At 36.1% G+C, this 13,323-nt stretch overlaps 1 protein-coding gene across 1 annotated transcript in view; it reads right to left on the reverse strand.

Annotated features, from left to right (window-relative positions):
- Nucleotides 1–13,323, reverse strand: part of CPS1 (carbamoyl-phosphate synthase 1) — a 140,413-nt gene that overhangs the window by 40,215 nt on the left and 86,875 nt on the right. Inside the window, exons 22-25 of the mRNA XM_024763188.1 lie at nt 7,994–8,135; nt 6,586–6,651; nt 6,072–6,135; nt 4,202–4,383 (exon numbers count right to left, since the gene is read on the reverse strand). Of these exons, the coding sequence (XP_024618956.1) occupies nt 4,202–4,383; nt 6,072–6,135; nt 6,586–6,651; nt 7,994–8,135 (454 nt within the window). The remainder of the gene's footprint in view (nt 1–4,201; nt 4,384–6,071; nt 6,136–6,585; nt 6,652–7,993; nt 8,136–13,323) is intronic.

A 13,323-nucleotide genomic window follows, 5' to 3' on the forward strand; every position in this document is an offset into this window, starting at 1 on the left:
GCCTGTACAGCAAAGAGAATTCAGTAGAAGAGAACATTTATGGGATGAAGTTAATAGATGAGAGTTTTGTGGAAAAATTTTATCTTAAATTGGCCCCAACTCCAAGCACAGAACTTGTAGGGACTTAGGGAAGAGGATCTGGTATCCCACACAGATAAATTATTATCATACATATTGATACAATCACACAAATAGTTTCAAGTAACTTTCTGAAATAAAATATTCTAAAATTCAGATTTGTTTCCCAGATTTCTAAATACTTTAGGCCTAAAGTAATTCCATTAGTGTCCCAAAGTTCTACCGATGTTACCTAGATTTGTTTGTAGTATTTTTACCCAGCTTAGTTTCTTAGTTTTTTAAACCTGATATCACAAAGCTAAGGTATCACTGCACAAAAACATTTCTGAAATAATCTTTAACCTGAAATTTATTTTTAGCAGTGAGGAATGAAAAGAAAATTCTTCAAATTTATTTGAGAACATCTCAATTTCCCTTAGACACTAATCTCTTTGGTCAGTCCTTATTTTTATAAACAAATTAAATGCTGTATTATTGACAGAATACAATGTAAGAAAACTTGTCTTACTAACCGAAATAGCATTTACTCCATCAAAAAATAGCCTTGATTTTTGTAATTTCATGTATTATCTCTAATTTACAAGCCTCCACTATTTATATTCTGTCAGTGAGGTTGATCATGCACTATTTTTTAGTAATTTGCATTTTAGTAAAACATTTTTAACATTTCAGACAGAATCTTAAGCTTATACTTAATTACAATTAAACCAAATGCTAGGAATGAACCACAATCCTGGTTTAGAGTGATGCATTTACCTGATGGGTTTTGCCTGTCACTAATTAATGTCTGTCACTCTTTCATTCACTTAACTCAAGTTGTAGTAGAGGTACGATTGTCTACATATACATATGGTATTAGGTGTTAAAAATAGGAGAATTATATCATTAAGTAGAGTACATATCTATGGGGTATGATCCAGTAAATTATACATCATAAAAGCAAGAAAAATTGTATAATCAGGACTCAAATCAGACAGGGACATCATAAGGTGTCAAATATGTTGCCTGGTATTTTTGTTTGTTTTGAATACTTGAATTGTATTTAATTTATTTTTTTATACAACAGGTTCTTATTAGTCATCCATTTTATACGCATCAGTGTATACAAGTCAATCCCAATCGCCCAATTCATCACACCCCCACCCCCAACCCCCGCAGCTTTCCCCCCCTTGGTGTCCACATGTTTGTTCTCTACATCTGTGTCTCATACAACAGGTTCTTATTAGTCATCCATTTTATACGCATCAGTGTATACAAGTCAATCCCAATCGCCCAATTCATCACACCCCCACCCCCAACCCCCGCAGCTTTCCCCCCTTGGTGTCCACATGTTTGTTCTCTACATCTGTGTCTCAACTTCTGCCCTGCAAACTGGTTCATCTGTACCATTTTTCTAGGTTTCACATATATGCGTTAATATATGATATTTGTTTTTCTCTTTCTGACTTACTTCACTCTGTATGACAGTCTCTAGATCCATCCACGTCTCTACAAATGACCCAATTTCATTCCTTTTTATGACTGAGTAATATTCCATTGTGTATATGTACCACACTCACACACCAAAACATAAAAGATAAAAATGCAACTCGCTTCTCAGGGAGCAGAACTCATGAGCACAGTCATAAGGAATTAATGACTTCAGTTTAAAGGGTTGCTCTTTATAAAGTTAAAAAAAAAATGTCTGCAGCCAAAGGGATATATCGCTATAACATTTTCTCTTAAAAAAAAAAAAAAGAACAAGTGGGAAGGAGATTTTGGCATTTCTAGTATCTCCTCTCACTCAACTTCTGATCAAGACCTCCCTCCAAAGCAGCCTGCTTTACTCACAGGCCATGTCACTTTTCTGACTTCCCCTTAATGGTTTCTTTAGAGGTGCTTCTTTGATTCCATGGAAACAGGCTTGCTCCTGAACTAGACCAAGAGACCTGGACCAAGGGACCTATCATACTTTCTATCATCCCATGTAGCTATGTATCCTTGGGAAAGCCTATTGCCCTTCTAAGTGACTCAAATGTGTGCTTTTAAATAAGTTTAGACGTGCTTCCAATTTTCCGCAAATTTACAGCTGAATGCCTCAGTGCCTTCAGAATCTCTAGGGGCATCCGAGGTCGAATAAGGGCAGCCTTCTGAAGGTTGAGACACACCCGGTATGAGAGACAATGCTTGTAAAGCCTGCTGTGAGGAGACACACAACAACCTTATACAAGGGAACACATACACAAATATATGTACATATGTGTGTGATATGTGCATATGATATATAACATTTCTTGTGGGGTAGTTTAAAGGATACATCAATGGCATATTGTTCTTATGTTCTTCAACATGACATTTACAATTACCTTATTATATCTAGTAGCACTATAAAAACCAATTAGCTTCATATAGGGCCAATTTATTTATTTCTATCATACTGAATTCAGTTATAGTAAAAGGACCTCATTATCATCCATATGTAACTGCATCCAAAGGCAGTTGCAGAAGTTTTTCATTTTTCCTTAAACCATTTCATGGGGAAATAATTAATTATGTGTAAAATGCCTGCTGCTATTGCTTGTAATGCTTGTTAACATTTTTAAAACAATTATGTAACTTTTCACATATTACGTCATGGATTCCAGTTTTATTTTAATGTCTTAAAGGTAGGGACCTGGTTTTATAGCTCTCTATCCTGCTGAACCTGATTTTTAAAAGGTATTCAAGAAATATTTGCAGAATGTACTTGTTTTGATCCCCACTTATGTGTCTAAAATGAATTAAAAAATCATTAGAAAAATCAGGTCAGAGAGAGAACTAAAAATTGTGTATATTCTACCTAATGGTTCAGTTTCATTATATTACAATATTAGTAGGCCAGGCCTAAATATTGATAGAAAAACATGATGATACATCAATCTTAAATTTGTCTATATTTTTCTTCATAATAATAAAATCATTACATTGTTCTAGCACTATACTTTATACTTGACAATGTGATCTCAACTACAAATCTCATGTTGCCTTCACAATACCTGCATGTAGAACATTTAAACACTCATATGATTCATAAACAAAAAAAAGATGAAGCCCAGAGAATTTATATAACTGGCCAAAAAAAATGAATTTTCAAGTCAACAATTTAAGTCTTGCAGCTCCAAGTTAGAATATTTTTTTCCTTAAGTGACCATATTTTGTACATAGGGATGATTCTCTGTAGTAGGAAATGAATTACAGTAACATCAAAAGGCACAACTATTGGACATCACTCTAAAATTTTCAAGTAGGTTTTTTTTATTTTTTGCGGTACGCAGGCCTCTCACTGTTGTGGCCTCTCCCATTGTGGAGCACAGGCTCCGGACGCGCAGGCTCAGCGGCCATGGCTCACGGGCCCAGCCGCTCCGTGGCATGTGGGATCTTCACGGACCGGGGCACGAACCCGCGTCCCCTTCATCGGCAGGCGGACTCTCAACCACTGTGCCACCAGGGAAGCCCCAAATAGGAATTTTTTTAATTGTAAGCTAACTTGTTCTACAGACTTACAGTAACCTGGGATCATATAAATCCATAGTGAAGATACACTCAATAATATTGGAGTGGAGATGGAAGAGCTACTTAAGAGCAAGCTATAAAGGCACCAAAATCATTCAGAATGAACTCACTGATTTTAAATTGAAGACTACTGGCTTCATCTGATAGCATAAAGAATTAACCAGTCCTCTGTGAACGACTGACTGTCTCCTCTGAGAACTGGTCATCATTAAACTGCAACAGCACGTGAACTAGAGAGACTCGGCTGCTTATCATATGTCTCCATGACCAATTAAATCATTTTGCAGAATATTTATTGGGGCTGTCTTGTGCTAATTAATATGTATCGGGCACATGTTACCAAGAAGAATTTACAGTAGAGCTAGAAGGCTTAGAAAGAAAAAGTGAATTTTATATGAAAAATAATTACTCTGTGCCAGGGCCTCAAGAATCTAAGGCTAGTGATTCTTTTTAGAGTTTCACTACGAAATTAAACAATGGAAGACACCGGCAGCTCTTTCTCCTAAGGGGAATGACAATGTAAATCTACATACATGAATACACATATATAAAGTATGCACTGCATATATTTTTCTCTCTTTTTTTTTTTTACCTCCTGATGGTAGATGTCTAGGATCCTCTCCAAAGACAACTCTTCAAAGTACAGTTTGTCACACTCATCAAAGTCTGTGCTCACGGTCTCGGGGTTACAGTTCACCACCACTGTCTTCTTGCCAAGTTGACGCAGAGTGCGGATACTGGAGACAGCGCACCAATCAAATTCCACGCTGCTGCCTGCAGAGACCATGAGATTAGGGAAAGGGGGGAAGAGAAGCCTGAAGTTACCGCACAAAGAGAAGCAGAAATATATTGCCAATCAGTCCAGGCTAAGGGAGCTAATGCCCTTTCAATTCAATTTTTAAAACTCCAAAATATAAAGGTGAGATCTAGTATGCACACTATATTATTAGTAGTAAAAACAGGGACTAATTAAACTACGACACGTTGGCTTGTTTTGTATGCTAAATTCTGCAAGAGGTAATCTCCATATTCAAAGCATTCAGAATCTGAAAGTTAATGGGAGATAACTGTAATAATAATTTTAAAAACGTCATTTACTGAAAAGAAACTCAAAGTGAACATATTGACCTCAGTACACAAAAGTAGTTAAGTTAGAGATCAAAATACTTGAGTTCTTATTTCAGTCCTTCCACTTACCCTGTTGTCTGAGGGCCAAACCCAATGATCCCTGAGGTGACTTGCAGCTCTGACATATCTTGATTGATTGGAAAGCCCTGGCCTTTCCAAGCATATCATTTTAAGCTTGGCAAGGCCACCCCATGCAGAGTGAGCGACCTTCTAGGAAGTAATTTGAAGTATAATAATGGCCTAAATGCCTCAAAATATCACCTCTACTGGGATGCCATAGAACTGAAAGTTCTGGGATTTGTACTAATCCTTTGCATTAGGACTTTGTCTCCTAAAAGTTCTTATCGGAATAACAAGTTGTCCAAATATAGTAGCACGTTAAATCTCACTATCAATTAAGTATGCACTTGATTATCAGCTCAGCTAATCTTTCCTAGGCCCTAAAGTAATGTAGAATTGTTGCATAAAGGTTTCGAGAAGAGAAGGGTAGATCCTGGTAAAGGTGTCCAGACCATTTAGCCATAAGATAACTGAAGTGGCAAAGGTATAAATACTTTTGACCTACTTTAAGATCTGGCCAAAAATTGGCAAACTACCATATCCTAAAGCACTTAGTTAATTGTAAAAACTATAATAAACTATGCTTAAAGTAACAAAACAAGACCACATACACTTAAATCATATATTTCATCATTTCCATATTAGAACACCTTGCAGAGACAAAATGTTAGATATACTTATTAAGAAACATCATTGTCTATTTAAATATATACTTTGTAACTGTAATAGATCTTGATTCATTATTAAATATTCAGTTTTAAATGACTGGGAGAAATATAACAATTTCTCGTGAGAATGTTTTAATTAAATTATGTAATACTCTTCCTGTGCCCCAAAGAGAAGAGCTCTTTGCATCTAATGTCAACACAAGTCATATGTTAGGTCGGACAATGGGTCTACAAATATAATTACTGGCTGATGTATAAAGTTCTTGAGCAAATATAGACCTTTGTGAAAAACTATGCGGGAAGAGAAAAAGTCAAAGTGTAATTCATTCCCCAACCCCAGTAAGAGGCTCAATTTAGTTCATGAGGATGAAAATGATAAAGGGATGACATGATAAAATGAAAGAAGATGGCATCTGTGGTTGAGACCCACATTTGAGTCCTACTTCTACCACTTAATAGATGTATAAGTTGGGCTACATGTCTCTGAACCTCTGTTTCCTAATTTGTAAAATTTTTATTATGACAGCATTTGGTTTACATAGTTCTTAGAATGGAATTAACATGGATGAAACTGAAAAGGCCTTTGTAAACATGTTATCACTTTACCAATGTGATATGGACCACAGCCCAGTACCATCATTCCATGTTCATCAAAATTGATATCATGCTCCTGAGGGGAAAAAAAAGTTAAGATGTGGAAATTATTACATTATTCTTCCCTCTATTTAAACTGTGCCCTGTCTTTGAGTGTGTCTTTCCCATTCTTCCCCTTGCTGATAAGCATCCTCTATTAGTCTTTGGGAACCCATAAGCATAAAATGTTATACAAGCCCTACTTATTCATTAAAAAAATATTCAATATTTTTAATTAGATAGTCATGAGAAAACAGCATAATTGTATGGTCATGTAACCACTGTCTTTATCTCTTCACTTGTTTGATTTCATCATCTTAGGGCAGTTCTTAAAAGATTGGGTACAGAAACATATCATCACATTCAACTCACATGATGTCACTGTTTATTACTAGATAACCAAAGACACACAAAACGTATATTCCCCCATGTGGACCATTTACTAAATCTAGAGCTTTCTGCATTATAGAAGTTTGGCAGTTCCTACCTGACCATTGTAGGTAACATAGAGGTAGTTTGTTACTGATGGGTATTCTGCAGCCAGTGTATCAATCTGCAAGATAAAATAAATAAATACTTACATACATAGGGATTTTTACTCCCCTTATTTAATTACTTTTCAAGGATGCTGTGGACTTTTTTTTTTGTTCTGCATTCATATTCCTTTAACGTCCATTACTATCAAATATAAAGACAAGAAAATGGTATGTACAATCCAATTGCTTTCTAACGCTAAAAGTGCGAGGGGAGAAAAAAATAATGACACAATTTAGCTATCACTTGGGCAATGAATGACAGACAATACGCATTCCAGAGCAACAGATCATTACATAGTACCTCTCAGGAACACAACAAGGTGGTCATATAGTCAACTGGTTATCAGGAAAACTTACCCAACCAGCTGTCTAAAGCAACTGCAAATAAAACCTAAAATCAAAGCAAAATGACCTATATATAAGGATGTCTTTGGTTTGCAAATTAATGCATAGGATTTAAGTTACCTATGGCACTGAGCAATGGGATGACACAAATACCACAAAACATGAGGAAGAAGGGAAGGGGACAAGATCTCATTGAACATATTTGGAAAGAGTAAATCAATTCAGCTCTCAAGGGCCAGGAGCTCAGCTTAGTGAGCAAGAATTTGGGGCCGACAGGGCAAACTAATGTAAGGCAAGTGAGAAGGAAGAAAGATAATAACTGCTGAGTGGAAAATATTCGGCATCAAGCCTGAGACCTAAGGTTATGTGTGTGCCCCCTGAGCACATGGGGAAAAGCCAATGATTTTAAAGGACAAAAACCTGCTGGTGGTACTTTAAGCCAAAGCATCTCTTCTACTAAAGACCCAAAAAAAAATCACAACAGTACATCTATGAAAATTCTTGTGTGATTGTCATGAATACTAGATGACCTCATTATGCCCAACCCTAACACAATGAATACTAAATGAACCATAATGATGGGGCACTTAAAATAAAGTATTACCCTGTAAAAAGTCAGTGCCAAAAGAGATGACTGTTCTTTTCAAGAGGGTCAGTCACTACACTAGGGCATTTCAAGTCCTTCTATCATGCTAAGGATTTCTCTTACTACAGATATATTTGCACATGGGTCAAAAAGTAGAGGAGAGGTCATTTTGATTTTTTTTTTCATTTAGGCCAAGAAAATCATGTACTCACTCTTCCCTTTATATCCCAGTGTCCCTTCATCCTTTCCCCTTTAAAGCATAAAACAATCCTGTGCTGAATAAAATAAGTGACGTCATGGACATCAATTGAAAAAGTAAAATCACTTTCGAATTCCGCCCCTTTTTATTGAAAATGGCTCTATGAATTGGTGCCTACATTTCACCCAAGAAATCCTGGGAAGAAAGAAAAACTCCTTTTCTCCTTTACCTGTTTAACCCAAGGATGAATGTTTTTCTTTAACCTCAGCTCCCTTGTCTGCGCCTCAGTCAGCCCAAGGCATTTTGAAATCTGCTTGTCTGAGAACCCAATCTCCTTTGCCTTTTTCAGGGTTTCTTCTGTAATGGACTCACTAGAATTTAATGAAAAAGAGGATTCAAGTTTAGACCAAACACAATAAGAAGAAGTGAACTATTCACTTTCAAAATCACCAAAGGCTCCTTATTTTCCAACTTCAACATACTTAGGTCTCCTGCCTTTTAAAAATATACAAATAACCAACTAAATGGTCTAGCCTCTAGGAAGTCTACTATTTGCAATACTGACTTTCTCAAACATGTGGTTTCCCACTTTCACACTCTATGCGCGCTCTTCTCTTCTTAATTCCTGAAAAGTGACTTCTGCACCAAGTGTCCTAATGAATTTGCTCTTTCAAAAATAATCAGAACCTCTTAAATCCAGGAGTCTTTCTTAATTTTCATTTTCTCAGTTTTTCCGCATATGTCCCTTTTGATGTTCCATTCTTTAAAAAGATATTTTTCTCTGGCAATAAGTTGCTTCTCACCCTACTTTATTACAACAATAATTTACTGTTTTTTTTCTCCAAGGCTCTATCCTCTGTTTCCTGCTTACATCTGGCTACTTTCTCTCCCTTCCTAAATTTACTCACTGTCATTGGCTGATAATGACTAGTTATCCTACATAACTAGTTGATGATTCCCAAATCCGTAGCCCCTTCTCCAGTGTCTGACCTGTGTTCCAGGTCTTTATGGGCTTTGAGAGTTTCTTCATCTGCACATCCCAACATGGCATCAGACTGGGTTTCCTCTCCATAAACTGTCTCTATTTACTAATGTTACATATCTGTCTGTGTTGAGAAGATAGTTCTGTGATTTTATGATTATTTTCCACTGACGCCAGATTTGTCTCCTCACTTTCCCCATGCTCATTTCCACAGTGTAGACACCACTCACGTTATTTCTCTCACCTGTAATGCCTTTGACATTCCTGTCACCCACCCATCTTCTCTCCAGCTCCCAGCTTCATAGGTCAGCTAAAGCCAGGGCTCATCCTCAAAACCTTCTTAGTCTGCCCTAACCCACACACATCTTCCTGGGTTCCTAACTGACTCTTTTACAGGAGCTAGGGGCATAGTTGGAATCATACTGTTTAGCATGTATCATTTCCTGATATTTTTAATGTTTGTTAGCTTTTATTCAGCAGCCAGACATTTTTCCTGCTAGATTCAAGTTCCATGAGGGCAAAGAATACGTTTGGCTCATTTACTAGATTATTCCCAAAGCTTAGCTCACTGTCTGGCTCACAGACAGCATTCAATAAATATTTATTACATGAATGAAGGAAACTGTAACCCTAGAGTTTTTTTACTTTATAGAAAAGACAAGGAAGTTATCGAAATCAGTTTATAACTAGAATTCAAAATGTACACAAAATAATTTGCAAAGGGTCAAGTTACAGAAGAATTAAATACTACTATAAAAGCATCTCTAACCAAATAGCTGTGGCCAACCTGTTTCAAGCAATAGTCAATATGATAAAATTCAGTTATAACAGTTTGATAGTCAATACAATGAAATTAAAATATAACAGTGTGTTGCCAGAGATCTAATAATAAATAAAACATTTTCATTGAAATTCTGCTAATAGAATGCAGTTGAATTAAACCTACTGCATTTTGTTCATTCTATCCTTCAATCTTCTTAATTAACTCATATTCTGAGTTTACAGAAGAAGCAAGATGGTACATTTAATAGCTACTTCTCTGGCTTTTTTATATCAGTGTTAGTTTGGATTTCTGAAGCTACAGGTCTTCCTAATCAATTCACTTTCTCTATGGTACCTACTTTGTCTTGTCTCTCAAATCCATTATTTCTCCTAGTGAATTTAATTTCTTTTTTCCTATTCCCATTTTGATTTCTCAGTCTTCTCAAGTATTTGATAAGCATTCTCTCAGAACGACACATCTTCCTGTCAAATTCCTGAACACAGTCTATTAAGTATTATTGGTCACTTACTATGTGCCAAGCACTGTGCTACCTATCAAATATGGTAGCCACTAACCAAACATGACTATTTAAATTTAGATGCTAATTAGTTTAAAAGTTTTTAGATTATTCAGAGCCACACCTTCACTAGTCACATTTCAAGTGCTCAATAGCCATACAGACTAGTGGCTACTATATTGGACAGTGCAGATTATAGAATATTTTATCATCACAGAAATTTCTACTAGACAGTGCGGCTCAAGATGATACAAAACAGTATTTGAGGCAATGCAGTGATAGAGAGTGATCCATTTTGTGAAGAGATAAGCTGTGTAGTGCAATGTGAGGTCAGAGAAAGGAGACAACAGTATGAGTGGTTGCACTTGCGAAATACTATGGCAGTAGAGGGATGAGAACAGAACCATCAAATAAGATCAGGTTTATACAGATGAAAGGGGTTGACAAGGCAAGGGCAACTGCATTCGCAGTAATGTGAGGAAGCAACAGGCATGGCAGGCACAGGAACATACTGAGGATTTGTAGCTGGAAAGAGTTAGTAGGACATTGTGGATGGTGAAGGTGGGGCAACACTCACTGTCATTTCCTTCATTAGTGCTTTAACATTTAGTGAACAAGTGCTCTGTGTATCAGAGCACTGTCCTACGTATTTTGATGGAGAGATAAAATATCAAATCTCTACATTTAAGGAGATCAGAGTATATAAGAAGGCAAACAAATAGCCATTTCTCTGATAGCACAGTGAGAGGTGCTGTGAGGAAGTGCTCCCAGCTTCTACTGGGGAAGTCTGGAAAGGCTTTACCCAGCAGGTGACTGCTGAGCTTCTAAGCTTCTTGAAACACCCAAATGTATGGTGTTTGCCTTTAGTTTAGCAAAAAAAAAAAAAAATGTTTGGGACAAAAGCAGAGGAAGGATTTGTTGTTGTTGTTGCTATTTGTTTTATAAAGGCATATTTCTACTCTCCTTGCCAACACTATATTCCTAAACCAATTGCTCATTTGTTTATGTGCAAGTGTGCATTCAGCCTCAAAGTGGAAGTGTTTGACAAATAAACAATTTTCCTAAATTAAAACTTTGGATGATGTATTTTTTTAATCATGAGTTTCCTGGATGGTTTCAAATCATGTTTACCTGTATGAGGAAAGGCTACACATTTTCTCTGTGATCTGCAATCTTATTACAAACACAGGTATGAGGCTTGAGTTAGGTGGAGAAACACTGTGCATACAACATTGAGGCAATTCTTACCTGTAGATTTTTTTAGCTACCTGCCGGAGCATTTTCCCATCATTGTGGGATGGCAGTAAAAGGAAAAACAAGCAAAAATAAATAGATTTTCAATAAGACATTTCTTTATTCTTGCAAAAAACTATCTGAGGCAAAACCTATATTATGTTTCTACATCAACAACCACACTAACTAAAATGACTAAATGCTAACGCTGAACAGAAATGGTCTGGACACACATAAGAAACATGCCTTGAAAAGAACAATCACACCTATAATTATGACTATGGACTAGCACAAATGCAAGTTCTTCAAGTCCAAAGAAAACCAGAAGTAACGTATTTATCTTTAACTCTTCCGGTGAGATTTTTTTTTTTTTGCTTTGAACGATTTATTTTTTATTTCTTATTATATGGAGGATCAGTCAATTCTTCAAAGGCTGCTATATTGCTTTAAATAAAAATTATAAATAATGGTATTAAACAAACAAAAAAAGAAACCATTTAGATTCCTCAAATTTCTGTTAGGGATGCAGTAAATTTGCATTTGTTTTGTCCACATTCAGCAATGCAGTCTTTTCTATTGCTGAAATATGCATAATTCCTCTTATTCTTTTCCACCAAAAGAGTCCAGTAGAGCATATAAAGACATCTCCAGCAAATATACGCAGTCTTCCTCCTCCACCCACCAAATAAAATTGGACTCTTACCAACAAACAAATAAAAAAAAATAGAAACAGGAAGGCTGATTGATAGAATTGGCCTTGTGCATACAAAAGTAAAGTGAATTAATTTTGTGCTCAGCTCTACAGCAAAGAAATAGCTAAGACTAACTCAATCATTATTGCTCCCCATAGCATCCTCACCTCAGAGAGTTTTCATTATTTAAAGGGGATGCTGAGAAAAGCAACAGTAACACAAAATAATGAATGACAGAGTTTCAGAATGGGGGTGAAAACTACTTCTCCATAGGCACCCGCTCAGGTGAGAGTTCTAAAACAGATGCTTCAAGCTAGACCTACAAAGTGCATGTTTTAAGCTCACAAGCTGATTCTCAGAATATTTTCTTGGTGAGCCAAAAACTGATTTAACTTTCACTCAATATTCAAATAACTAGATCAATAGCATGATATGATATTTAAACATCTTAAAATTAGGGTGTATTAAATTGGAATGGCATATGAATATATTCATGTTCATCTATTTCAACTTGAATGCAAATATTGGGTAGATATGTCCCTATGAAGTTCCAAGTAATATATCTTCTACAGTACTTCATTCATGGCTTCTCTGGTTATTAATTTCTACTCTTTAGACATGTTTATGAAATAGTGCAAAGCACTTTGCAATCCTCCTCCCTGAGAAAAGAGATGTTGATTCTGACCCACCATGGCAGTTAAAAAGACACAGACAAGTTAGATTCCTTTCCACGTTGATCATAGTCCTAATTCTGCGTGTTACCCCTAACTCCAAGACAGGACGTAGGTGGCCGCTCTCCATTATTTCCCTCATTCACTCTCTCCACTGTTTCTGCGTAACACAAGGTTGGCTGGCATGTCATTACACACAGAAGAAAATTCACTTCATTCCCTACTTGTTCTGATACAAAATTTTATTCTGAGTTCCATTATAATAAAATAAGAGAAGAGACAGTTTGAAGACATGATTCATTAGCTTTGCGCCAGTGATTTAGATAAGGTTAAACCTCTTCAGAGTCAAATACAAGATGAATCATCTTAAATGAACATAAAGCTCATTTAACAATGTGATTTAGATATATGCTTCTCATCTTTATCTGCCCATATTGAGGTGCCCCCATTTTGTCTGCTAAAAGGAATTCCCACCAGAGTGAGGTTTTTTTTTTTATATCAAGCTAGGTAAAAGCTTGTTTTAGGGACAGGGCTATAATATTTCTATTTTTTTCAAGGGAAAATGAAAACCTTAATTTGGAACAAACTCAAAACAGAATAATTACTAAAAGAAAGATAAACACTGAATTTGTAATTCAAAACTGTTTTAGAATCCTCAATAGGAAATGCTCCATTTATATTATATTGTAAATCGAGGAAGC

The sequence above is a fragment of the Neophocaena asiaeorientalis genome, unplaced genomic scaffold (assembly GCF_003031525.2).
Source record: "Neophocaena asiaeorientalis asiaeorientalis breed wild unplaced genomic scaffold, Neophocaena_asiaeorientalis_V1.1 scaffold86, whole genome shotgun sequence".
NCBI lineage: Eukaryota > Metazoa > Chordata > Mammalia > Artiodactyla > Phocoenidae > Neophocaena > Neophocaena asiaeorientalis.